Source organism: Salmo trutta, chromosome 32, assembly GCF_901001165.1.
Source record: "Salmo trutta chromosome 32, fSalTru1.1, whole genome shotgun sequence".
In the NCBI taxonomy this organism is placed as follows: Eukaryota; Metazoa; Chordata; class Actinopteri; order Salmoniformes; family Salmonidae; genus Salmo; species Salmo trutta.
In genome coordinates, this window is record NC_042988.1 from 17,062,417 (window position 1) to 17,087,796 (window position 25,380).

The 25,380-nt window shown below is 44.2% G+C and overlaps 3 protein-coding genes across 5 annotated transcripts in view; 2 read left to right on the forward strand and 1 right to left on the reverse strand.

Annotated features, from left to right (window-relative positions):
• LOC115171270 (rho GTPase-activating protein 27) overlaps positions 1-9,082 on the forward strand; it is a 33,564-nt gene extending 24,482 nt beyond the window's left edge. The window contains exons 6-19 of the mRNA XM_029727922.1: positions 1,221-1,343; positions 1,856-1,942; positions 2,271-2,333; positions 3,786-3,853; positions 3,940-4,027; positions 4,196-4,297; positions 4,419-4,517; positions 4,607-4,691; positions 4,846-4,974; positions 5,081-5,179; positions 5,264-5,341; positions 5,456-5,590; positions 5,743-5,848; positions 7,971-9,082. Coding sequence (XP_029583782.1) covers positions 1,221-1,343; positions 1,856-1,942; positions 2,271-2,333; positions 3,786-3,853; positions 3,940-4,027; positions 4,196-4,297; positions 4,419-4,517; positions 4,607-4,691; positions 4,846-4,974; positions 5,081-5,179; positions 5,264-5,341; positions 5,456-5,590; positions 5,743-5,848; positions 7,971-8,148 — 1,440 coding nt within the window. The 3' untranslated portion in view covers positions 8,149-9,082. The remainder of the gene's footprint in view (positions 1-1,220; positions 1,344-1,855; positions 1,943-2,270; positions 2,334-3,785; positions 3,854-3,939; positions 4,028-4,195; positions 4,298-4,418; positions 4,518-4,606; positions 4,692-4,845; positions 4,975-5,080; positions 5,180-5,263; positions 5,342-5,455; positions 5,591-5,742; positions 5,849-7,970) is intronic.
• A 6,589-nt stretch (positions 9,083-15,671) lies between these two features.
• Positions 15,672-19,415, forward strand: LOC115171272 (cytochrome c oxidase assembly factor 3 homolog, mitochondrial). Its single transcript, XM_029727926.1, has 2 exons — positions 15,672-15,987; positions 18,892-19,415. The coding sequence occupies exons 1-2, from the start codon at positions 15,720-15,722 to the stop codon at positions 18,996-18,998; spliced, it is 375 nt and encodes a 124-aa protein (XP_029583786.1). The 5' UTR covers positions 15,672-15,719; the 3' UTR covers positions 18,999-19,415.
• A 1,545-nt stretch (positions 19,416-20,960) lies between these two features.
• Positions 20,961-25,380, reverse strand: part of LOC115171271 (serine/threonine-protein kinase WNK4) — a 75,055-nt gene continuing 70,635 nt past the window's right edge. For 2 of the 3 annotated variants that reach the window (XM_029727925.1, XM_029727923.1), the window contains 4 exons: positions 25,143-25,236; positions 24,076-24,658; positions 22,979-23,184; positions 20,961-22,581 (listed from right to left, as the gene is read on the reverse strand). In XM_029727925.1, the coding sequence (XP_029583785.1) occupies positions 22,472-22,581; positions 22,979-23,184; positions 24,076-24,658; positions 25,143-25,236 (993 nt within the window). In that variant the 3' untranslated portion in view covers positions 20,961-22,471. Of the gene's footprint in view, positions 22,582-22,797; positions 22,893-22,978; positions 23,185-24,075; positions 24,659-25,142; positions 25,237-25,380 lie in introns of all 3 variants that reach the window. The other variant, XM_029727924.1, reaches the window with a different exon arrangement.

Consider the following 25,380-nt stretch of genomic DNA (forward strand, 5'->3'; position numbering starts at 1 on the left):
CGCTATAGGATTGAGGTCAGGGCTTTGTGATGGCCACTCCAATACCTTGACTTTCTTGTCCTTAAGCCATTTTGCACAACTTTGGAAGTATGCTTGGGGTCATTGTCCATTTGGAAGACCCATTTGCGACCAAGCTTTAACTTCCTGACTGATGTCTTGAGATGTTGCTTCAATATATCCACATAATCTCCCTCATGACGCCATCCATTTTGTGAAGTGCACCAGTCCCTCCTGCAGCAAAACACCCCCACAACATGATGCTGCCACCCCTGTGCCTCACGGTTGGGATGGTGTTCTTCGGCTTGCAAGTCTCACCCTTTTTCTTCCAAACATAATGATGGTCATTATGGCCAAACAGTTCTATTTTTGTTTCATCAGACCAGAGGACATTTCTGACAATCTTTTGTCCCCCTTCTTCCTTGCTGAGCGGCCTTTCAGGTTCTTTTACTGGTCGTTTTACTGTGGATATAGATACTTTTGTACCTGTTTCCTCCAGCATCTTCACAAGGTCCTTTGCTGTTGTTCTGGGATTAATTTGCACTTTTCGCACCAAAGTACGTTCATCTCTAGGAGACAGAACACGTCTCCTTCCTGAGCAGTAGGACGGCTGCATGGTCCCATGGTGTTTATACTTGCGTACTATTGTTTGTATAGATGAACGTGGTACCTTCGGGCATTTGAAAATTGCTCCCAAGGATGAACCAGACTTGTGGAGGTCTACAATTATTTTCTGAGGTCTTGGCTGATTTCTTTTGATTTTCCCATGATGTCAAGCAAAGAGGCACTGAGTTTGAAGGTAGGCCTTGAAATACATCCACAGGTACACCGCCAATTGACTCAAATGATGTCAATTAGCCTATCAGAAGCTTCTAAAGCCATGACATCATTTTCTGGAATTTTCCAGCTGTTTAAAGGCACAGTCGACTTAGTGTATGTAAACTTCTGACCCACTGGAATTGTGATACAGTGAAATGATCTGTCTGTAAACAATTGATGGAAAAAGTACTTGTGTCATGCACAAAGTAGATGTCCTAACCGACTTGCCAAAACTATAGTTTGTTAACAAGAAATTTGTGGAGTGGTTGAAAAACAAGTTCTAATGACTCTAACCTAAGTATATGTAAACTTCCGACTTCCACTGTAGGTGAAGATAACCAGTTACTGTGTTTGATTAAATTGGCCAGGGCCTTTACACTGTTTGTTTCTGTTAACCCTCTCAGCTCCCGGGTGCATCCAGTCTGTCCAAGGTGGGGAATGGAGTGGACCAGGACAGCCCGCTGGTTCTGAAGAACTGGAGAAACCCCATGGGCCCAGCTCAGTTTGGCCCCTCCCAAGAAGACAACGTGAGTAGCTGGGGAGCCCAGAGCATGGACAGGGACATTGAAGGAGGTTTCACACCGTTGGTATAGCAACAGACATTTATGGGCCATTAGAATCTCTTTTTGGAATCTAGACTGAATTTGGCACTACAGTACAGGAACATAGAAACTGCAGCATTTGCCGTTCTGGTAGTCCTAAGCAAACAAGCCATTAGGACTAGTCCCTGACATGAGACACCTGGCCCTCACAGCTTTATGCACAATGCCCTTGTGGAATGATGTCGTTGTGTATGTGTCGTTGTCGACCCCCTCAACAGGAGATGGAAACACCTGCCCTAGTTGATTCCCTCTCAGGAGGTCACTTACAAACCGAAATGGGAGAAACTACAACAAGAATGGAGGGGGCAGGGGAGAAAGCGGATAGAATTATGACTCATAAAATTTGACAGGATTTCTGCTCTGTTCGAACAATAAGGCCCTATCGACTACTGTTGACTAACCAACCTGAACCTAATTCCCTCCCTTGCGTTTGGCAGAGGTTCTTTCCAACACATAGGAGAAACGTTTCGGACGTCACCAGTGAAGCATCCAGCTCAGGCAACTCCCCCGAGGCGCCACACCATGTAAGAACGTGCGACACGATAAGGTTTTGAATCCATAGGGATCTTTGTCAGGTCATTTTCTACTGGCCCTCAATAATAAATTATACGTGTTGGACTAGTACACACAATAATTGAATTGGAAATTGCATTATTTTTCAACAATGATTTTATTGCTAATTTTATGAATTGAATTAATTCATTTCCTGAAATGTAATTGACCCCAACCCTTCTACTAACTCAATAAAATGTACTCTACTGTACAGACAGCACACATATACTTCTAAATGACAAAGAGCCTGAAGACCCATTATCCCATTCATTGAAGACTTGTATTGTTTTCTCCATAAAGACTGATAGGTTGGGAGTACGGAGTAGACTGTCACATCTGAGCACAGACTCACATCATGAGCACGTAGGTTCTTACGGCCCACGTCAGGCCTGATAGATAGATGCATAGTGTTGTTTGCCAGACAGGCATTGCATTCTGCTGGTGTGTGGGTGTTCTGATATAACTAACACACTATGATATAGAACTGGATAGGAGAACTAACGCTGCTTGGGAAGGGGAGCTAATGGATTAGATATTGGTTACAGTACATACTATATACACGTATGCTCTTAAAAGGGCTGATTAAGAGTTTCTTATGTGGTGTTTAAGTGAAATTACTAACTTTGAATGGGTTGTTCTCTCTCCTTGCTTCGTGTGTGGATAAGAAAGCGATCTGGAATACAAGCATCTGCTAAATCAGGGTTTTCCAAACTCGTCCTGGGCCCCCCCGGGTGCACATTCTGTTTTTTTGACCTAGCACTACACAGCTGATTCAAATAACTAACTCATCATCAAGCTTTGATTATTTGATTCAACCCTGTACTAAATGATAGTGTCATGATAGACCACCATTGACACTACCCCCTAGTGGGGAGAGGGAGCATTTGTAGTTGTTTTTGTTGGACCTTGTGGTGCAAGTGGTGGCTTGTTGGGTAGTACTTTCAGATCTGATTGACACCATATTTTATTGCATTGCCTTTCAAAGCATTGTGCTGAATGTACATATGGTGCTGTCTTATGTAGTAGGCACAGTAATGTCAAAGTGCTGAATGTCAATGCTATAAGCAAAGTCAACCCCAAAGGATCATTTCCCATTTTATGAATCCATGCAAACAAACACACTCACGCCCAAGCATGTATAATTGTGCACTCATGCACAAAGATACACACACACACACACACACACACACACACACACACACAAACACACACACACACACACACACACACACACACACACACACTGACCACTCCCATGTTGATACCTGACTAGAATCTGCTACTTATACCCTTTGATCTTTACCTGTGGACTCATAGCCTAAGAATTCAGCATAATCTGGAACACTGCCAACACAAACATTTGTTGCTGCCACCTAGTGGCCTAGCATTTGCATTGCAAAATCACAGCAATACTTTATCTAGGCCTAACATTATAGCCCACAATTACAATAATCTGCTAACATGAACAGTCCAATGTTCATATCAGCCAGTAGGCCGATGGGCAATGTCCAGTAGCATATGGCCCAATGTGGGTACTAACTGCTTAACTCATTTACCTATTTATGTCAGTGAAAACCATGAAAACCATGTGTTTGATTCCATTCCATTCACTCTATTGCGGACATTATAATGAGCCGTCCTCCCCTCAGCAGCCTCCACTGATGTGCGTACAGTACAATATAACTAACAACATCTTTAAACCTGATCTGAGGTCTGTGGGTTCCTGGTAATCACCATTACTAGAAATGTTCATACACTCTCCCTCTGTCGTTTGTGATATTTTGTTAATATTTGTCTCTATTTTGCTTGTTTTAGACACATCTACTAGAGAAGGCAGGGATCCTGAACAAAACCAAGGTGGCCGACAATGGGAAAAGAATTAGGTAATGTCAAGTCAACCGCAAAGATTACAACACATTGTGATTTGCGCAATGGACCAATGATTCCTTATTTTCTGGTTTTCTAATAGGAAGAATTGGAGTCCGTCATGGACAGTGCTGCATGGAGGCATTCTCACGTTTCACAAAGAACCAAAATCTGCACCCTTGGGAAACTCTGTAAGAACATTTTGTTACAATAACCACTCACAGCCACCACTTTAGAAAATAAGCTCATTGTATTCATAAAGAATAATTTGCTTGCTTGTCAGGATTGGGTGTCCTACAACCTACTATTACGAACCACCAGGTCTGTTGAATGAATGTCATTGGTCCGTGATTCCTCAGAACAAGACCAATCAGATCACCCCAGAGTACACAGTGGAGCTGCGGGGAGCCACTGTGGGCTGGGCCCCCAAGGACAAGTCCAGCAAGAAGAACGTTTTGGAGGTATGGGCTCTGTTTAAGGTCTATCAGGGTTGAAGTCAGTTCTATTTCATTCAATTCAGGAACTGAATCAAAATGAATTTAATTTAACTCTTGGTATGGCTTTTTCCCTCTCCCGCTCCAGTTGAAAACGCGTCATGGGTGTGAGTACCTGGTCCAGTACGACACAGAGAGCATCATTTGTGACTGGCACAAGATCATACTGGACTCCGTCAGACAGCTGGTGAGTATCCAGGAGGTGTCTATGTAACAAGTTCTAATTAGAGTAGGCCAAGGGGGCGTCGGTCTTCATTATAACCTCTCCTCTCTCAGGACCAAGATCACTTGTCGGAAGAGGAAGAGGAGGAACCTATGGAGAAATCTCCACTTGCTTCAGACAGAGACAAGAGGACCAGCTGTAAGTATGAGTGTCCTACAACCTACTATTACGAACCACCAGGTCTTTCAGTGCTTTAGAGGTGTAAATAGGTGTAAAATGTAAATATTTCATAACTGGGCATTAGATCAGGTAGTTAACGAAAGCTGCACCCATCATTAATTGCCCCCTCCAGCAGCCACCAAAATTACACCAGGCATCAGTGCTGAGTCATCAGATCAGGGGCGTGTCCGCACCAAACTACGCAAGTTCCTCCAGAAGAGGCCCACACTGCAGTCAGTGAAGGAGAAGGGCTACATAAGAGGTAAGACTGGGCTTTATAACATGGTTAAATGACATAGCAGAGTAACCTTATTGTACCTTATGATACCTTCACGGCACTCAGAATGTTTTTCATCGTGGTTCTCTAGATAATGTGTTTGGTTGTCATCTGGACACGCTGTGCCATCGAGAGAACAGCACTGTGCCCAGGTTTGTGGAGAAGTGCATCAGGGCAGTGGAGATTAGAGGTAGGTGTTCCTTCTTCATCCTGATACCGTAATATCAACCTTTACCACCTCTAATAGGGCAACACAATTGTACATTCCCCTTAGGTCTGGACATTGATGGGATCTACAGAGTTAGTGGGAATCTAGCTGTCATTCAGAGACTACGCCACAAAGCAGATCATGGTAAAGCAAGTTTCAAGGACTAGTAATGAATTTGTAGATGGAGCATCTTGCAGTATTATCAACCATATTCTCTGTCCTCATGCTCTCCCTCCCTCCCTCCCTCCCTCCCTCCAGAGGAAACTCTGGACCTAGAGGATGGTCAGTGGGAGGAGATCCATGTGATCACGGGGGCGCTAAAGCTTTTCCTGAGGGAGCTGCCTGAACCTCTCTTCCCTTACAGCTTCTTCGACAAGTTTATCGCTGCCATCAGTAAGTCTAGGCCAGGCCCTAATAAAACATTCTGGATGCATCTTAAGAGTCAGACTCAAATTACATGATAGTAATGAACTGACATAGTCTGACCTAAATAGCATGAAAGGATGTGAATAAATAGACATTTGGGATGACTCTTTCTCTGGTAGAAATCCAGGACTATCCTCAGAAGGTGTCGTACTTCCGTGACCTGGTGAGGTCCCTTCCCCTGCCCAACCACGATACCATGCACCTCCTTTTCAAACACCTCCTCAAGTGAGTGCTTGTTGTTTTTATATACAGTTGAAGTCTGAAGTTTACATACACCTTAGCCAAATACATTTAAACTCAGTTTTTTACAATTCCTGACATTTAATCCTAGTAAAAATTCCCTGTCTTACGGGCCTCCTGGGTGGTGCAGTGGTCTAAGGCACTGCATCGCAGTGCTAGCTGTGCCACCAGAGATTCTGTGTTCTGGCCGGCCGCGACCGGGAGGTCCATGGGGCTGGGTTAGGGAGGGTTTGGCCGGCAGGGATATCCTTGTCTCATTGCACACCAGTGACTCCTGTCACTGGCTGGGTGCAGTGCACGCTGACCAGGTTGCCAGGGGTATGGTGTTTCCTCTGACACATTGGTGCGGCTGGCTTTTGGGACGGATGTGCATTGTGTTAAGAAGCAGTGTGGCTAGGTTGTGTTTCAGAGGACACATGGCTCTTTGCCTCTCCCGAGTCCGTACGGGAGTTGCAGCAATGAGACAAGACTGTAACTACTACCAATTGGATACCATGAAATTGGGGAGAAAAAAGGGGTAAAATAAAAAAAACATCACATTCCCAGTGGGTCAGAACTTTACATTCACGCAATTAGTATTTGGTAGCATTGCCTTTAAGTTGGGTCAAACGTTTTGGGTAGACTTCCACAAGCTTCCCACAATAAGTTGAGTGAATTTTGGCCCATTCCTCCTAACAGAGCTGGTGTAACCGAATCAGGTTTGTAGGCCTCCTTGCTCACACACGCTTTTTCAGTTCCTGCCACAAATACTCTACAGGATTGAGGTCAGGGCTTTGTGATGGCCACTCCAATACCTCGACTTTCTTGTCCTTAAGCCATTTTACCACAACTTTTGAAGTATGCTTGGGGTCATTGTCCATTTGGAAGACCCATTTGCGACCAAGCTTTAACTTCCTGACTGATGTCTTGAGAGTTTGCTTCAATATATCCACATCCTTTTACTTCATCATGATGCCATCTATTTTGTGAAGTGCACCAGTCCCTCCTGCAGCAAAGCACCCCCACAACATGATGCTGCCACCCCTGTGCTTCACAGTTGGGATAGTGTTCTTCGGCTTGCAAGTCTCACCCTTTTTCCTCCAAACATAACGATGGTCATTATGGCCAAACAGTTCTATTTGTGTTTCATCAGACCAGAGGACATTTCTCCAAAAAGTACGATCTTTGTCCCCATGTGCAGTTGCAAACCATAGTCTAGCTTTTTTATGGTGGTTTTGGAGCAGGGGCTTCTTCCTTGCTGAGCGGCCTTTCAGGTTATGTCGATATAGGATTAGTTTTACTGTGGATATAGATACTTTTGTACCTGTTTCCTCCAGCATCTTCACAAGGTCCTTTGCTGTTGTTCTGGGATTGATTTGCACTTTTCGCACCAAAATATGTTCATCTCTAGGAGACAGAATGCGTCTCCTTCCTGAGCAGTATGATGGCTGCGTGGTCCCATGGTGTTTATACTTGTGTAGTATTGTTTGTACAGATGAACGTGGTACCTTCAGGCATTTGGAAATCGCTTCCAATACTGAACCAGACTTGTGGAGAGCTACAATTTTTTGTTGTTGAGGTCTTGGCTGATTTCTTTTGATTTTCCCATGATGTCAAGCAAAGAGGCACTGAGTTTGAAGGCAGGCCTTGAAATACATCCACAGGTACACCTCTAATTGACTCAAATGATGTCAATTAGCCTATCGGAAGCTTCTAAAGCCATGACATCATTTTCTGGAATTTTCCAAGCTGTTTAAAGGCACAGTCAACTTAGTGTATATAAACTTCTGACCCACTGGAATTGTGATACAGCGAATTATAAGTGAAATAATCTGTCTGTAAACAATTGTTGGAAAAAGTACTTGTGTCATGCACAAAGTAGATGTCCTAACCAACTTGCCAAAACTATAGTTTGTTAACAAGACATTTGTGGAGTGGTTGAAAAATGAGTTTTAATGACTCCAACCTAAGTGTATGTAAACTTCCTACTTCAACTCTATATATACAATTCTATGTTTTATATAAAACTATACAAATGATATAAATAACTGATATACTAAACACTTTCCAACCTACTACTTCCTCTCACTCCCTCTTCTCCTCATCCCCTCCTCTTCCTCTCTTCCAGAGTGATTGAGTTTGGGGAAAAGAACCGTATGTCAGTCCAGAGTGTGGCCATCGTCTTTGGCCCTACGTTACTCAGGCCCCAGACTGAGTCGGCCAACATCACCGTTTACATGGTCTTCCAGAATCAGATTGTGGAGCTCATCCTCAAAGAGTTTGAGACAGTATTTGCCCCCAGCTGAGACATTTTCTATGGCATCCATGAGTCAAGAGGGATGGAGACAATGGGGGTTGCCAAGTCCTGGGAAAAGACTGATGGTTACATGGGTTGCTAGATTTGGTAAAGGGAGTTTTTTTTCTGTCAGTGAACTAGCCTTTAACTGTGGTAGCTCCAAGTCTTCAACCTTCATCCCAAGTTTCAAACTCGTGCTGTCCACCCATCCAGTCATCCATCTGTTTTGGTACTTCCACTCACAAGAACATTGACAAAATGAAGTTGAGGGAAAAAGGGAAAATGGATGAACATGTTGACATACCAAAGTTTACCATGGATCCGATGACAATACCTGGCAATAGGCATCATGTTTAGTTTTACAAATAAAATATATATTACTTGTAGGTGTACATGTATTTGGGGGAATATTCTGATGTTGTATCCATGGTTTGGATTGACATATCGGCCTTTTTAGTGGATGACCTCTTAATTAACTATATGTTAAAGTCTATGAAAAATATTAAATATTGTATACCTTCCCAAACGTTACCTTATCAACAATACAACTATGAGATATTCCTTATCAAATCAATTAAAATGGTTGTTGTTGCTTTCCTTTTGGCGAGCCATACAGATAACATACCACTGCCTTGACTGTAAAGTTATTTGATTACTTCCTCCTTTAGAAAAAGGCTGTGAATTTATCAAGGAATACCACTTGCGACCATATTGTGGTTCATTATGCATAACGTGGCTGTACGTTATGGGCAGTATATAGGAAAATATATTATGATAGAGCATAACTGTACATTATGGCTGTTTTATAGTATTAATGTTATTACAGAACAAGGATAATAACAATATATCAAGATATTTTGAAAAACGTTTTTTCTCTGTACATAAGAGTTCATCTTACCTTATAAATGAATGTTCTTCTAATAAAAGAATGTCATTTCTGTCAATGTTTCTGTCCAAAAGGCTGTGAAGTATTTGTAGTTAATCATGTCAGTAATGTTAGTTCATCAAATCAGAGCTGTAGCTCCGCCCACCGGTGAAGTGGAGCAGAGCATGCTGGGCGATCTACAGCTCAGAGAAGATCAGTAGTTAAGTGAGAGAAGGTTCCCGCCATCCTTGTGTTTTCCCACCAGTTAGCTTTCATTGTGTTAGCCAAGACCAGTGTGTGTCCTTGTTCATATACCACACACAAACACATACACACACACACACACACACACACACACACACACACACACACACACACACACACACACACACACACACACACACACACACACACACACACTTTGGTTAAAGCAAGTCACCAGACCACTAAGTGCCATATCTCATTCATACTACATACACTGTGCGGTGCATCTTCAGCATTATTAAACCACCTCAACTGGAATCCTACCTGTCTGCCATCTGTGCCCTTACCAGCACACAGGAACAAACACATGAAGTAAAACCTAACCTAAAGAACATACAGTCCACTAATTCCTCACTTACATTGTGGTCCCTTTGAGCCGGATAAAGGTGTTTATTCCCAGATCAAGATGCAACGAGTTACCGGTGGAACCTGGACCTGGTCTGATCATCCAAGGCGCCAAGCCTCACCTTATCCAAGTTATAGTAGCACAGTATGTACATGGGCAAGAAGACGACCTTCAACCTCGCATGGCGGGTGCTGCCAAGATGACACCCCTCACTCCACCCAGTCCCTTCCTCTCCAGCCAGGCCAGATGGGACACAACTCCAGAGGAGTGGGAGACCTTCAGAGAGTACAGGTCCGTCCTAAACCCTCATCTGACCCACGCAGAACATAAGGATGAGCCACAGTAAGCAGAGTAAGGAGCAACATAGAGGTCTGTCCATGGTCTACAACAGTCACTGGGAACACAGGAAGCCACCTACAGAGCACAAGCTAGTGAGAGAGTACATCGAACAAGGGAGAGCCCAGCTGCGGCAGTCCCAGCGAGCTATGCAGGTCAGGCTCACTCAGGTTCATGAGCAACAAGAAGAGATGGTACAGCTCGCTGAGACTCTCCGCTCCGTGCTGCCACAGCTGACATCCCAGTCTATAGCTAGTCTCTCTCCCACTAAGCCAGCCCCCTTCCAGCAGATCGAGGTCTGCTGGCACCACCACGGCCCGCGTCAGAGCCGGTTGAGCATACGAAGCCATCACCCAACGAATAAGATACGGCTTGCAATGGACAGTATGACAACAGTGAGTGGCCTGACCCCACAAAATGGCCTCCAGCATGTGATGAGTCAATACTGCTCTGCCATCAGAGTGACACCCCACGCCTACAGTGTGGCTACCAAGAGCCTCCTCCAGCAGCTATGAGTTCCCCCAGTCCCGGTGCTCACCCCACCTGTCAGGAGGCTCCTCCACTAGTGGTCCAGCTAAGAGACATATCTACCTGTCAGCTCCAAGACACTCCCAGTGTGGAGTACCAGCCCACTGACAGTGCCAGTCTAACCGTCATTGCCATTGGTTCTCAGTTTTCCCTCAGCATTGTTATCCAGCCTGTTCCTGACAAGGTGTTTCAGTCTGCCACCACAAAGGACCTATCAGTCCTCAGCCCCTGTCCTAGTATCTCTGCCACCAGCTGCAGCCCAGGGATCATCAGCCCGGTCAGTATCTCTGGTACTAGCTGCAGCCCAGGGGCCACCACCTGGCTTTACACTAGGAGTCATCCCTTTTTCAGTTAGGGTGGCTTCACTAGAAGCCCCCACCTGCTCCTGATGAGGAGCCCAGTTCATCTCTAGCCACTTTAGGTGGCCCTGTCCTGTCCCTCCACTTGGCCCTGGCTTCCAGACACTAGCTGCCCATGCAGTGCGGTTCCCACTTAACTCAGTACAAAGAGACCAGACCAGCTCATTTGGGGAGCCCCCACCTGGTTTAAGTGTGAGCCCACCATGGCTTTCTCCACGGTGGTCGCTTCAGCCTCCACCCTGAGGTCCCATCCAGTCCTCGCCAGCAAGGTCCTCTCTGATCCTGTGGGGGAGCCTCCGCCTGAGACCATCAGCGACGCTTCCTGAGAGGCCAGAGCTCAACCCTGTCTTCTGGGCCCTTCAGTCCTCTCCCCTGCAACCTCCGCTAGTTCCTGCCTGTGAGGTCCACCCTGGCTCCGTCTTGGAGCCCCAATCTGCCAGTTGTCGAGAACGCTCTGCAGCTCTAGCCCAGGGTCCACAGTCACACCCTGCCTGGGGAGCTCTGCTGCCTTCTCTGGAGAACACGTCTGTCCCTGCTTTGAGACCTCAGCTCAGCCCGATTATCAGCTCACATCTGGCTCCTGACCCTAAGACTCAGTTTCCCCTCATCTGGAGGTCGCTGCCTGATCCGGTTGGGGAGTCTCCGCCAGAGCCCTGTTACACTATCCACCATAGAGCTACTACCTGCCGCTGCTCTAGGGGTCAAGCCAGCTCCTGCCAATAGAGCCCAGAGCGCTCCCTCCTTCGAGTGTCAGACTGTGTCAGCCCCAGAGACTGTTTCCTCTGACAAGTCTTCCCCTAGTACAGATACCCTGCTGGTAGCCCCAACAGCCTCTGATAGTCAGTTGCTGGAGACCTGTTGGACCATGTAATAGGACCTGCCTGCCAGCCTTTATTTGCCACAGTGTCCTGCCCTTAGTTATTAGTTAGGCCATGTTGCCAGGCCTTTAGGTGCCCCTGTCCTTAGCTCCCCAGTCACCAGACACTCAGGTGTCCCAGGTGCCCTATTAGCTAAGCAGTCAGGCATTCCCCCTTGTTTCCTGCCAGCTGACACCCTAGTAGTCTGGAACAAAGCAGCGTTCCATCAGTTACATTCACCCCTCTCCCAGGAGGATATTCTCACCATATAGCACGCCTAATGGACTAAGTGTTCCTGCCCGGCTGTTATGGACAGCAGCTCCTCTACTCCACTAGAGCAGAAAACCGTTCCCATCATTTAAATACTGGACTGGAGTTAATTAGTTATTAGTGGTTATACCTAACAAGGCCCTCTGCTAATGGGGTGGCTAGACACCCCTAGACATCTGGTCTCATGTCTGTTAAGTTTGGATATGATATGTAAGTAAGAGTTAAGATAGTCAAGTTAAGTCTTGAGCCTTTCTTAGGAGTGAATTAACATAGTGAATTCAGGGGCGTATTTGTAGTTAATCATTATCAGTAATGTTAGTTCATAATATCAGAGCTGTAGCCATTCTGGGCGATCTACAGGTCAGAGAAGAAGATCAGCTCTAGAGTAGTCAAGTGAGAGAAAGTTCCAGCCATCCTTGTGTTTTCCCACCAATTAGCCTTCATTGTGTTAGCCAAGGCCAGTGTGCTTCCTTGTTGATATACCACTCACTCATGCACGCACGCACGCACGCACGCACGCACGCACGCACACACACACACACACACACACACACACACACACACACACACACACACACACACACACCTTGGTTAAAGCAAGTCACCAGACCACTAAGTGCCATAGCCCATTCATACTACATACACTGTGCGGTGCATCTTCAGCATTATTAAACCACCTCAACTGGAATCCTACCTGTCTGCCATCTGTGCCCTTACCAGCACACGGGAATGAACACATGAAGTAAAATCTAACCTAAATAATATACAGTCCACCAATTAGCCTATAACACCCTGCAAATCCTTACCAAAAAGTTTTGAAAGTATTTGCAAAGCCAATGTGCCCTCTAATTACACCTCTGCTGTTTTCAACCAAGATCTCAGCGATCACTGCCTCATTGCCTGCACCCGTAATGGGTCAGCGGTCAAACGACCTCCACTCATCACTGTCAAACGCTCCCTGAAACATTTCAACGAGCAAGCCTTTCTAATCGACCTGGCCCTGGTATCCTGGAAGGATATTGACCTCATCCCGTCAGTAGAGGATGCCTGGTTATTTTTTAAAAATGCCTTCCTCTCCATCTTAAATAAGCATGCCCCTTTCAAGAAATTTAGAACCAGGAACAGATATAGCCCTTGGTTCTCCCCAGACCTGACTGCCCTTAACCAACACAAAAATATCCTGTGGCGTTCTGCATTAGCATCGAACTGCCCCCGCGATATGCAACTTTTTAGGGAAGTTAGAAACCAATACACACAGGCAGTTAGAAATGCCAAGGCTAGCTTTTTCAAACAGAAATTTGCTTCGTGCAACTCCAACTCTAAAAAGTTCTGGGACATTGTAAAGTCCATGGAGAATAAGAACACCTCCTCCCAACTGCCCACTGCACTGAGGATAGGAAACTCTGTCACCACCGATAAGCCCACTATAATTGAGAATTTCAATAAGCATTTTTCTACGGCTGGCCATGCTTTCCACCTAACTACCCCTACTGCACTCAACAGCACTGCACCCCCCACAGCTACTCGCCCAAGCCTCCCCCATTTCTCCTTCTCCCAAATCCATTCAGCTGATGTTCTGAAAGAGCTGCAAAATCTGGACCCCTACAAATCAGCTGGGCTTGACAATCTGGACCCTTTCTTTCTAAAATTATCTGCCGAAATTATTGCAACCCCTATTACTAGCCTGTTCAACCTCTCTTTCGTGTCGTCTGAGATTCCCATAGATTGGAAAGCAGCTGCTGTCATCCCCCTCTTCAAAGGAGGTGACACTCTTGACCCAAGTTGCTACAGACCTATATCCATCCTACCCTGCCTTTCTAAGGTCTTCGAAAGCCAAGTCAACAAACAGATTACCGACTATTTTGAATCCCACCGCACCCTCTCCGCTATGCAATCTGGTTTCAGAGCTGGTCATGGGTGCACCTCAGCCACGCTCAAGGTCCTAAACGACATCGTAACCGCCATCGATAAGAAACATTACTGTGCTGCCGTATTCATTGACCTGGCCAAAGCTTTTGACTCTGTTAATCACCACATCCTCATCGGCAGACTTAGTAGCCTTGGTTTCTCAAACGATTGCGTCGCCTGGTTCACCAACTACTTCTCTGACAGAGTTCAGTGTGTCAAATCGGAGGGCCTACTGTCTGGACCTCTGGCAGTCTCTATGGGGGTACCACAGGGTTCAATTCTTGGGCCAACTCTTTTCTCTGTATACATAAATGATGTCGCTCTTGCTGCTGGTGAATCTCTGATCCACCTCTACGCAGACGACACCATTCTGTATACTTCTGGCCCTTCTTTGGACACTGTGTTAACAACCCTCCAGACGAGCTTCAATGCCATTCAACTCTCCTTCCGTGGTCTCCAACTGCTCCTAAACACAAGTAAAACTAAATGCATGCTCTTCAACCGATCGCTGCCTGCACCTGCCCGCCCATCCAGCATAACTTCTCTGGACGGTTCTAACTTAAAATTTGTGGACAACTACAAATACCTAGGTGTCTGGTTAGACTGTAAACTCTCCTTCCAGACTCACATCAATCATCTCCAATCCAAAGTGAAATCTAGAATTGGCTTCCTATTTCGCAACAAAGCATCCTTCACTCATGCTGCCAAACAGACCCTCGTAAAACTGACCATCCTACCAATCCTCGACTTCGGCGATGTCATTTACAAAATAGCCTCCAATACCCTACTCAACAAGCTGGATGCAGTCTATCACAGTGCCATCCGTTTTGTCACCAAAGCCCCATATACAACCCACCACTGCGACCTGTATGCTCTCGTTGGCTGGCCTTCACTTCATCATCGTCGCCAAACACATTGGCTCCAGGTCATCTACAAGACCCTGCTAGGTAAAGTCCCCCCTTATCTCCGCTCACTGGTCACCATAGCAGCACCCACCTGTAGCACGCGCTCCAGCAGGTATATCTCTCTGGTCACCCCTAAAGCCAACTCCTCCTTTGGTCGTCTCTCCTTCCAGTTCTCAGCTGCCAATGATTGGAACGAACTACAAAAATCTCTAAAACTGGAAACACTTATCTCCCTCACTAGCTTTAAGCACCAGCTGTCAGAGCTGCTCACAGATCTCTGCACCTGTACATAGCCCATCTTTAATTGAGCCCAAACTACTACCTTTTCCCCTACTGTATTTATTTATTTTATTTATTTTGCTCCTTTGCACCATATTATTTATATTTTAACTTTTAAATTTCTTCAAACTACAAATCTACCATTCCAGTGTTTTTTCTTGCCATACTTTATTTACTTTGCCACCATGGCATTTTTTTTGCCTTTACCTCCATTATCTCACATCATTTGCTCACATTGTATATAGTCTTATTTTTTCTACTGCATCATTGATTGTATGTTGTTTTACTCCATGTGTAACTCTGTGTTTTTGTATGTTGTCGAACTGCTTTGCTTTATCTTGGCCAGGTCGCAATTGTAAATGAGAACTTGTTCTCAACTTGCCTACCTGGTTAAATAAAGGTGAAATAAAAAAATAAATAAAAAGCATTTCACTACACCCATAATACAATCTGCTAAACATGTGTGTGACCAATAACATTTGATTTGATTTTGAAGACAACGTTTAGATAGAATAATATAATTTGATTGAACTGTGAATGACTGGAGTAAAGTCTACTTTCCACTAATTGTTAATCTGCGCAGCGCGACTGCAATAAAATCGTGCTGGAACGCAGCCAGAATGTGTGGGCTTTGTAGCCTACTCCAAAACGATAGAGGGCAGACATGCACCAGTTGTTGGGCTGTCCAGTACAGTCACAAACCAAACCAATGATCATAAAAAACGTACGTCACTTCTATCAGACACATAATAACACTGAAATGGCTGCTGAAGGAGTTGGAGAGGTCGCTTCTAAGGAGCAACTTTCAGCGGCACAGAAACAACTTCTCAGGAAAAGACAAGATCTCGACTATTGGAAGAAAAACGCGCTAAAAATACGTAGTCGCAACCGCATAACTGGACTAGCTATCGGGGCGTTTGTCATCGGCATGTGTATCCTTCCATCTAGGGTGTCATACATATCTCAGTCGGACCATTAACGTTACTACTGTTCCAGCTGGATGATAGCGGTTATTACTTAGGTAGTGTAAAGCGTAGCACAGAATTTGACAAACATTTACTTGACAACACTTCCTCAGTTCCTGTCTTCTAAATTTCCTTGGCTAGTTGCAAGTGGTTTGTTTAAGCAATAAGGCCCGAGGAGTTGTGGTATATATGGCTAAGGTGCCTGGACACAGCCCTTAGCCGTGGTATATTGGCCGTATATCACAAACCCTTATTGCTATTATTAACTGGTTACCAACGTAATTAGAGTAATAAATGTTCTGTCATACCCGTCTGATATTCCACCTGCTATCAGCCAATCAGCATTCAGGGCTCGAACCACACAGTTTATAATTACATTTAGAATATGCTCTGTTATTAAATAATACATGTACATTTTTGTTCTCCATGAAGTAAAGCAAAAAGGTGTACACCATCTTGTCTATTTCAAATCTTCTCATTGATGGTCCTTGCAATTCGGGTTCCTTGGGAAGTCACACCCCCCCATTGAAGTTAATGTGAAGGGTAGGGACATCCTAAGGATCCAAGTTAGCACTAACACTCATTGATCGAGACAGGTGAGTGTCAGAGAGGAAGAGGTGAAGCAAGATGGATAACTGGGCCCAAATCTGTCTTCTCCAGCAGGTGGTGTTTTCCTTTTTTTCTGCTCACTACCTGAGGAGTTTTTGTATGGAGGTCAATATGTGTTGAATTTGGTTAACAAAAAATGTAGTGGCTTATTTGCTACATCTGGCTCATTGAATAGAAGTTTTGTAAAGCATAGGTTGGCACGAGTGAACTGATATAAGGAGGACATGACATCTCGGCAACTTAGAGAAAAAAACACTATCGGAGTTGTACCTGTTGTTCACTTGCATATGGCCTCTCATTGGCTAAAATGGGCCCACCTGATTTGCCGCCTCCTGACTGCCTTTCATTTTTTAAGACATTTATTTTAATTGTTAGAGCGGCCAGTGAGTATCTGGTCAATATATTGCAGGGGCGCAACTTTCACTGGGGAAGGGGGGGGGCCACATACTGAAATTACATTTTTGTCCCCCCCCAGTTTTATCATTGAAATGTGATACAGAACAAAGCAATGGTGTGCTTTAGGACCATGCGAATGCCTCCGTGCGGTCGGGTAGGCTGTTTGCAATGTGTAGCCCACTGGATACATTTTTTAAATAATTGTCCCCCCACTTCTAAAACCAAAGTTGCGACCTTGATATAGGGCCTTTGGGGTGGACACCCAGCTGTCTCAATCAATGAGAGAAGACTTTAAATAGACAAGATAACAATGTACACATTGCTGGATTACTTAATGGAGCAATTAAAAAAATAGATATAATTCTAACAAACCACCTGCAACTAGCCATTGACGTTTAGAAGACATGCGCTGTCTTCCAAGTCAGGAATTGAGGAAGTATCGGAAAGTAGGTTGGTAGAAAAATTGACTTTAAATTTACATTTTTCATTGGTAGTACAGGTGCCCCTGATTTAAAGTTAGGATCATAACATTTAGAAGCACCATAATATTATTTTCTATTGATTCTATTGTACCTATATTAATTTCTAGCTACTTTTGAGCCCTATAAACTGTAAAGACATTTGTTTGTTATAAAAAGCTAAAATGTTGATACAAAAACCTGTCATTGAAATTAGTCATTTGTGGAATATTAGGTTTCTACATTGTGTGAAAGTACTACCTATTGAGGTACATTTAGTGGTGGAAAAAGTACCCAATTGTCATACTTGAGTAAAAGTAAAGAAAATGACTCAAGTAGAAGTCACCCAGTAAAATACTACTTGAGTAAAAGTCTAAAAGTATTGGGTTTTAAATATACTTAAGTATCAAAAGTAAATGTAATTGCTAAAATATACTTAAGTATCAAAAGTATAAATCATTTCAGATTCCTTATATTTAGTTTTTTAAATTTTCGGATAGCTAGGGGCACACTCCTACACTTAGACATCATTTACAAATGAAGCATTTGTGTTTAGTGAGTCCGCTAGATCAGAGGCAGGAGAGGTGACCAGGGATGTTCTCTTGAAAAGTGTGAATTGGAATAAGCATTCAAAATGTAACAAGTACTTTTGAGTATCACGGAAAATGTATGGAGTAAAAAGTACAAGTTGTCAAAAATATAAATAGTAAAGTACAGATACCAAAAAAAAAAAAACTTAAGCAGTACTTTAAAGTATTTTTTACTTAAGTACTTTACACCACTGGGTACATAACATTAAAAATTGTACACTGTCTCTAAGAGCGAAATGGTTTATGAATGTATAGTCAATTCATGACATTCGCAATCCATGACATTTTTCGCTGTAGTAATGGTGCAGTAATGACAGTAACGAATCGACGCCCACTTATACAACAGTACAGTGAAGCTTAATCATTACAACAATTATTGTATGTGTGATTATTTTTCTAGGTGCACGGTGCTCCCAAAATAAAATGGCAGGTCGCACAACAAAACATCTAGGAGCATATGCAACCAAAATGGTTGCACTTTATAGCCCTGGTCGAAAATGATCTGGTCTATGCTTTACATGATCTAAGTAACGCCTTTCAGCCAGTTGGAACAGTGGTAATGGTCTGACTAGGCAATATTTTTCATAGCTAATCACTAGCTAGCTGCTAACGTTAGCATGTCATGTTCACCAAATAGGTTCCTAGCTAGTTTGTGTGTGTCTTATCATTTCTCACTGCTCTAAAAGGATCCACAGCACTCAATATGGCGCTGTAATGAAAACCACAACTCTCAGAAATATACTGAAATGCTCTTTGAGAGGAAAAAGGCAAAGGTTACTCCTGCCTGTTTTGTGGCCTTAACCATTTCTTGTCTTCAGTCAGCTACACTATCCTCTCAGTGAAGCAGGAGAGGATCATGGAGGACATTGATAACGAGGCAAAGATCAAATACATCAGAGGCCCCAGGACCGGGACCAACTCTTAGGGCTGTTCCCAGCTCCCTCACCTGCACAGGAACCGTGGAAGCTGAGCTCACACGGGACTGGACTGTCAATCTGCCATACGCAACTGTGGCCAAAAGATACACTTGTTTTTGAAAGGTGGAGGCTCCCATCAATTTCTGTTATTTCAATATGCATTGTAGAGATAGATGTAACCTTGCACATGCTCTAGACCTGGATACCCTGCAAACTGGTTTCTGAATATATTATAACTTGTTATATAATAAGAGGTTGTTTAAGAATATTACATGGTTTGTATATTGTGCAACTAATTGGCCTCGTAATATAGGAGAAAGCTTACGTGTTGGGCTATTCCATGATATTCGGATGTTATAGAATGAAATGAAACGTAAAGCTGCAATCAGATGATTAGTGTGTAATAAATGGTTTACTTGACGGTGTATCAGTTTTGAGTTTTCAAAGTCAATGCGTGATGATTTTGTACATCAACCTACAGGGAAAGAAAACTCAAAAACAGTGCATGATGTTGAATAGTCATTTATTAGCAATATTTACAAATATGATTTAGGAAACAATCACGTTTGGAAGGTAAAAAAAATGATAAAGGCACAGAATCTGCATGGCAGTATGTTTTCTAGAAACATGATTGACAACAAAATAGAGCTCATGACATCTAAATATATATTGTATATTTACTGTTGATGTCTTGATTTAGAAGAACACAATCTGAGTAATATATTTAATGTGTTCTACTACAATCGTTCCCCATGTGCATACTTTAAGGCAAATAGCTCAGAATTCTTCACAGCTTCAGTTCTTTGTCATTAATCAAATAATTACCAACCCTAAATGCATAGGCACGCATACAATTTAAAATATAGAACTATACATCTTTACCCCGCTATTATTTATAGGGACGCAATTGTTTAAATACCAATAGTGAACGACCCCTATGGAAAGTGCATTGTATCAATCCATAGATTAAGAAGATAAAATATGTTTTAAAGCATAAGCATCCATTCTATGCTTCAAAATATCAAGGCTGATAAGTGACACCCAGTATCTTTACTACTAGGCCATAGAGAGAGTAACAAATTAACAACGTGTAGTATATTATAAGACCTGGAGTGTTTGTATACTGAACAAAAATATAAATGTAACGTGCAACAATTTCAAAGATTTTACTGAGTTACAGTTCATATAAGGAAATCAGTCAAATGAAATAAATTCATTAGGCCCTAATCTTTGGATTTCATATGACAGGGAATACAGATATGCATCTGTTGGTCACAGATACCTTAACAAAAAATGGGTCTCGCAATGGGCCTCACGATCTCGTCACGGTATTTCTGTGCATTCAAATTGCCATTGATAAAATGCAATTGTGTTCGTTGTCCGTAGCTTATGCCTGCCCATACCATAACCCAACCGCCACCATGGGACACTCTGTTCACAACGTTGTAATCAGCAAACCACTCACCCCACGATGCCATAAACGTGGTATGTGGTTGTGAGGCTGGTTGGATGTACTGCCAAATTCTCTAAAACGAAGTTGGAGTCGGTTTATGGCAGAGAAATTAACGTAAAATTCTCTGGCAACAGGTCTGGTGGATATTCCTGCAGTCAGCATGCCAATTGCACATGCCCTCAAAACTTGAGACATCTGTGGCATTGTGTTGTGTGACAAAACTGCACATTTTAGAGTGACCCTGTATTGTTCCCAGCACAAGGTGCACCTGTGTAATGATCATGCTGTTTAATCAGCTTCTTGATATGCCACACCGGTCAGGAGGATTGATTATTTTGGCAAAGGAGAAATGCTCACTAACCGGGATGTAAACAAATGTAATTTTAGAGAACTAAGCTTTTTGTGCATATGGAACATTTCTGGGATCTTTTACTTCAGCTCATGAAACATGGGACAAACACTTTACATGTTGTGTTTATATTTGTGTTCAGTGTACGTTCAATAAAGTGACATTTAGTTTTTCATGCACCATGTGTGATTTGTGTTGCTTCATGAACATTTGTTTACACCAAAGACAGCTCTGATGTTTTGCTGATACTTGCAGGCGGCTTGGATTGACTCTTATTTAGGTGTACTTGATTTAGTTCGCCCAGCAGACCAAGTAAGCGGAGCTGCAAAATGGAAAACTGCTGACTTGCCGGTCAATACATTAGATAGATGCATATTTCTTCATCCCATTCCTTTCGCAATATTATAAACCCTACAAATACACTGTTTTGAAGGCAATGATTACATCTCATCCTGCTAAAGCTATCTTATCTCTTGATTCATAACATCTGGACAGTAAAACGCATATTAGCTTGGTCTGGATTCAATCCATATCGCCGAAGTATTGCGGATGACCCGCGTAAAAATGTTACGTTTTTTTCCGATTGAGCAGACATATGCAGCGTTTACCGTGAATACAGTCTCCGCGACCGCAGGAACATTGCCTTTAGTTGTCAATCGCAACATTAAGCAGATCTTCAGCACTTCGGATTGAATAGGGTCATATTGTAGTAAGAGGAGTTCCTGCTTGCAGCAGTTGGAAACCGAAGTGCAGGAGAGAGCAGGGCTTCTGGGATGTGTGTTTTCCAGGGCTAGCACAGGCAGCATCCGCATAAGAGCACACGTAGAAACACACACCTTTAGCCTTCCTATCCTCACTTTCCATTTGACCTGACGCTACACACAGCTATATAAGCTTAGCATCCTTAAGATCGGGAGGGGACTTCCTTGGATTGGTGTCACAATACTAACTCATGGTATTGCACATGAACCAGATGGCAGATAGGGTGCTTTGGTGCTCTGACAATGGGATCCTTATCTATCGCCGTTAGGAGGAGTGTTTAGTGAGGCCCATCGTGTGGATGACCATGTCCTTTTCTCATTTGGGAAAAAGTCCGTCCTCCAACCTCTCCTTCGTCCTCTCTCCTCCGTGACTCAGAAACTGATAAGTGTTCGAGGCGAACAGAAGAGTGTTCTTCCTCCTTGTTAGCCATCTTCCATAGATGATAGTCATGTGTGTCCTACCTGAGTCCTTCACGGAAGAATTTAGAAATCTGCCACACCCCCTTTGAATCAGCTTTTGTTTTTTGATGGAGAAAAGCATGCACATGTTTACAAACAATATGCTACTTGTAGTTGTATCTATAAAATGTCTTGAACAACTAACTTCATTTGTTTTTATCACTCTACACATTTATTTTGGGATCCACCCCTGTAAACGTAATTTGCCTGAGTGGAGAAGTATAATTTCTTACAAGCGCATTTTCATCCTCGTTCACTCTCCTTGCAACCTCTCCTCAATGACCTTTTTCAAAAGGAGGCGAGAGAAGACAGCGTAGAGAGGACAGAGGAAAGAGGACGCAGGAGTTGAGCAAATCCAAATGAGAAAAGGCCCATATCTTCTGGACATCCGGTTTCCCCATCCCAAGGCTCAGGCTGGGAGCTATCTGTTCAGCACTGGGCTTGGCAACATATTGGTCATCATTGGGCTCCCTCTCTTCCTGGTTGGTGGTTGGGAGTGGAGGCGGCTGGCCACAGTATCACCTGCCCCAACCCCCAGTCCTCCATATCACACAGGGAGACGCGTCTCACTAGTAGGAGAGAGGTTAGAGGTCAGAGGGCGTAGTGTGTTCACTAAGTAACCAAGCAGGTTAACAAACAAAAACCAAGGTGACTACGTTAACATATTATTTTCGTCACTGTACAGGTTTTTAGAAGGATTACACCTGTCAAAATGTTCTATGTAATTGTTCAGACTGACACGGTCAGGGTTCAGGGATCATGGGTCAGACAGGGTGCTTGCTCACCATCCGGTTGTAGTCGGGGGCAAAGGTCACCCCTTTACTGGACCTCTCCTGAGAGCCACTGCTGCTGCCATTGACTGAGTTTTTACGCATGATCCCTGTGTTTGTAAGACATGGAGGGAATAGCTAAGTCATAACGAACTCCCAACCAGACAGCAACATAACTACTACAATACCAACTGACCTGCAGGGGGCAGTATATCCAGTCTCTGCAGGCTGTTCCTACGCGAGCCGGGGTAGTTACCACTCTTGGAGAGGCGCCTCTGGCGGTTGTTGAGCATGGCGGCGGGGGACATAATGCCAGGGGGAGGCACCTTTCCCATCCGCTCATACAGCGCCTCAATCTCTCTCTTCTGAGTGAGCTGGAGGGCCTGCACCTCTGACAGGTGCCTGAGAAAGAGAGAGGGAGGGAGGAAGAACAGAGAGGGGGAAGGGAGGAAGAACAGAGAGGGGAAGGGAGGAAAGACAGAGAGGGGGAAGGGAGGAAGGACAGAGAGGGGGAAGGGAGGAAGGACAGAGAGGGGGAAGGGAGGAAGGACAGAGAGGGGAAGGGAGAAGAAGAAGAAAGAGAGAGGGCACAGAACATGAATAGAGGACAAGGAGGAGAGAATACAAGAGAGAGTGAATGGGACAGGGAAAGAGTTGAGAAGGGAGAAGATGGTCAAGGTCAGGGGCAAAGAAGGGGTAAGAAGAGTTTTATTAAGTTAGCTTGAAATGGTGTTTGTGTTTTCACAGTCAGGTCGTGAATTTGGAAGATCATTTTGGTTTAATGACCATTTGGTGTTGACAAACCAAGTTCTAAGAATGTTCAAAACCTTATGTCATGCTCTAATGATGACAGTGGAGGCTGGTGGGAGGAGCTAAAGGAGGACAGGCTCATTGTAATAACTGGAATGGAATGAATGGAACGGTATCAAACATATGGAAACCGCATGTTTGACTCCGTTCCATTGATTCCATTTCAACCATTACAATGAGCCTATCCTCCTATTGCTCCTCCCACCAGCCTCCACTGAACGACAATGCTTATGACCTTATTACACATGTTGATGTCAACAGTTCTTAGAAGTCTTTTTAATTCAACTAGAGTGATAAAGACACACTTCTACTTCCTATCAACAGTGTGGCCATAACTCCGTTTGTTTTGTTTTGGAGGACTGGGGAGGAACCGGAGACCTTGATTGGTGGAACAGCGTTTTCTACTTTGACTGTGTGTTTGTTCACAACCTCAGAGACTTAACTTCAAAAACAGAAATGGTGCGCCTCCTCTCCTCCACTCACCTGTCCCTGAGTTCCTGTAGCTCTTCGCACATATCCTCGTCTTCACTCTCTGTCTCGTCACTGCTGACATACGAGGCGCTGCGTGTGTAGCTCATCCAGGGCTGGTTCAGGTTGCTCCCGCTGAACTGGGGGCTCCCCGCCGTACCCTCCCACAGGCTCAGGCTCAGCCTCCGGCCCCCCCTTCTCCTCAGCTCCTCCTCCTCCTCTCCCTCCTTTTGCTCCTTGTCTGGCTCCTTGTCTGGCTCTTCCTCACTCTCCTGCTGGTCCTCCTGCTCTGTCTGCTTAGGGCCTCCAGGCAAGGAGTGGGCGATGTCTAGGTTACACAGGGGCCCGCCGGGGGATCGCTGGGGAGGGGACACGGTTACAGTGCTAATGCTGCTTTCTGATTCGCCCCCCTGCTCCTCAGTGCTGGTATCAGATTCACTTTCCCGGGAGGAAGGGCTGGTGCTAACGGTGACTGTGGGCGGGGTTTGGTGTTGTGGGTGGGTTTGGGGAGGATCCTGGGCAGGGCTAGCGGAGGCTGCAGGGATCTCTCTGCTGGGTGTGACCTGGAAACGGCCGACGGTAACTGTATGCTTTTTCTCTGTTGGAGGGAGAGAGAGAGAGAGAAGAGAGCAGGGGAGAGCGAGAGTTATGTCACGTTACATGATTGACACACATTATAATGGTGTCTAGAAAGTCATTGACATTAAGCCAGCCTACTCATCTACACAACAATGTATTTCTCATCAAAGTTCATACTACAGGTTGGGCACTTGGGGGGCAGACTTAACTGTGCAATGATTTAAGTCATGTTGCTTGAGAGAGTACCTTGGGGTCATACAAGTACACAGTAAAAAGTGAATTGATAAATTAACGATCCACAGTATCGTATATTAAGTTGCCATGGACACAGCAGGTGCAAAAATACAATGTGGTTTTTCCTGACATATCGGCTATCTTGGAAACAGACAGTGCTTTAAAAATGTACATGAATTAAAAATGAATTGACGTGATTGACTATTATTAGCTCATCATGCCAAATGCATACACAATGAAAAGGTGTATGGCATGGAGAGAGAGCTTACCCTCAGAGATAGGTGACAGTCTGTTTTTGGCAGCATTTGCTCCCGACTCTGACACCACCAGGGGTGAAGAGGTTCTTAGCCTGGGTGAAGACACCTGCAGGGTAAAATAACAACAACATTTTTTCAGCTTTACCAGCTCAGTACTGTAATAATACACTATGCCAGAACATGTTACAGGCGTGTCTAATCTATACAACACTGTAGAGGAACAGGTTTGAGGTTTTAAAGGTAAGGCAAC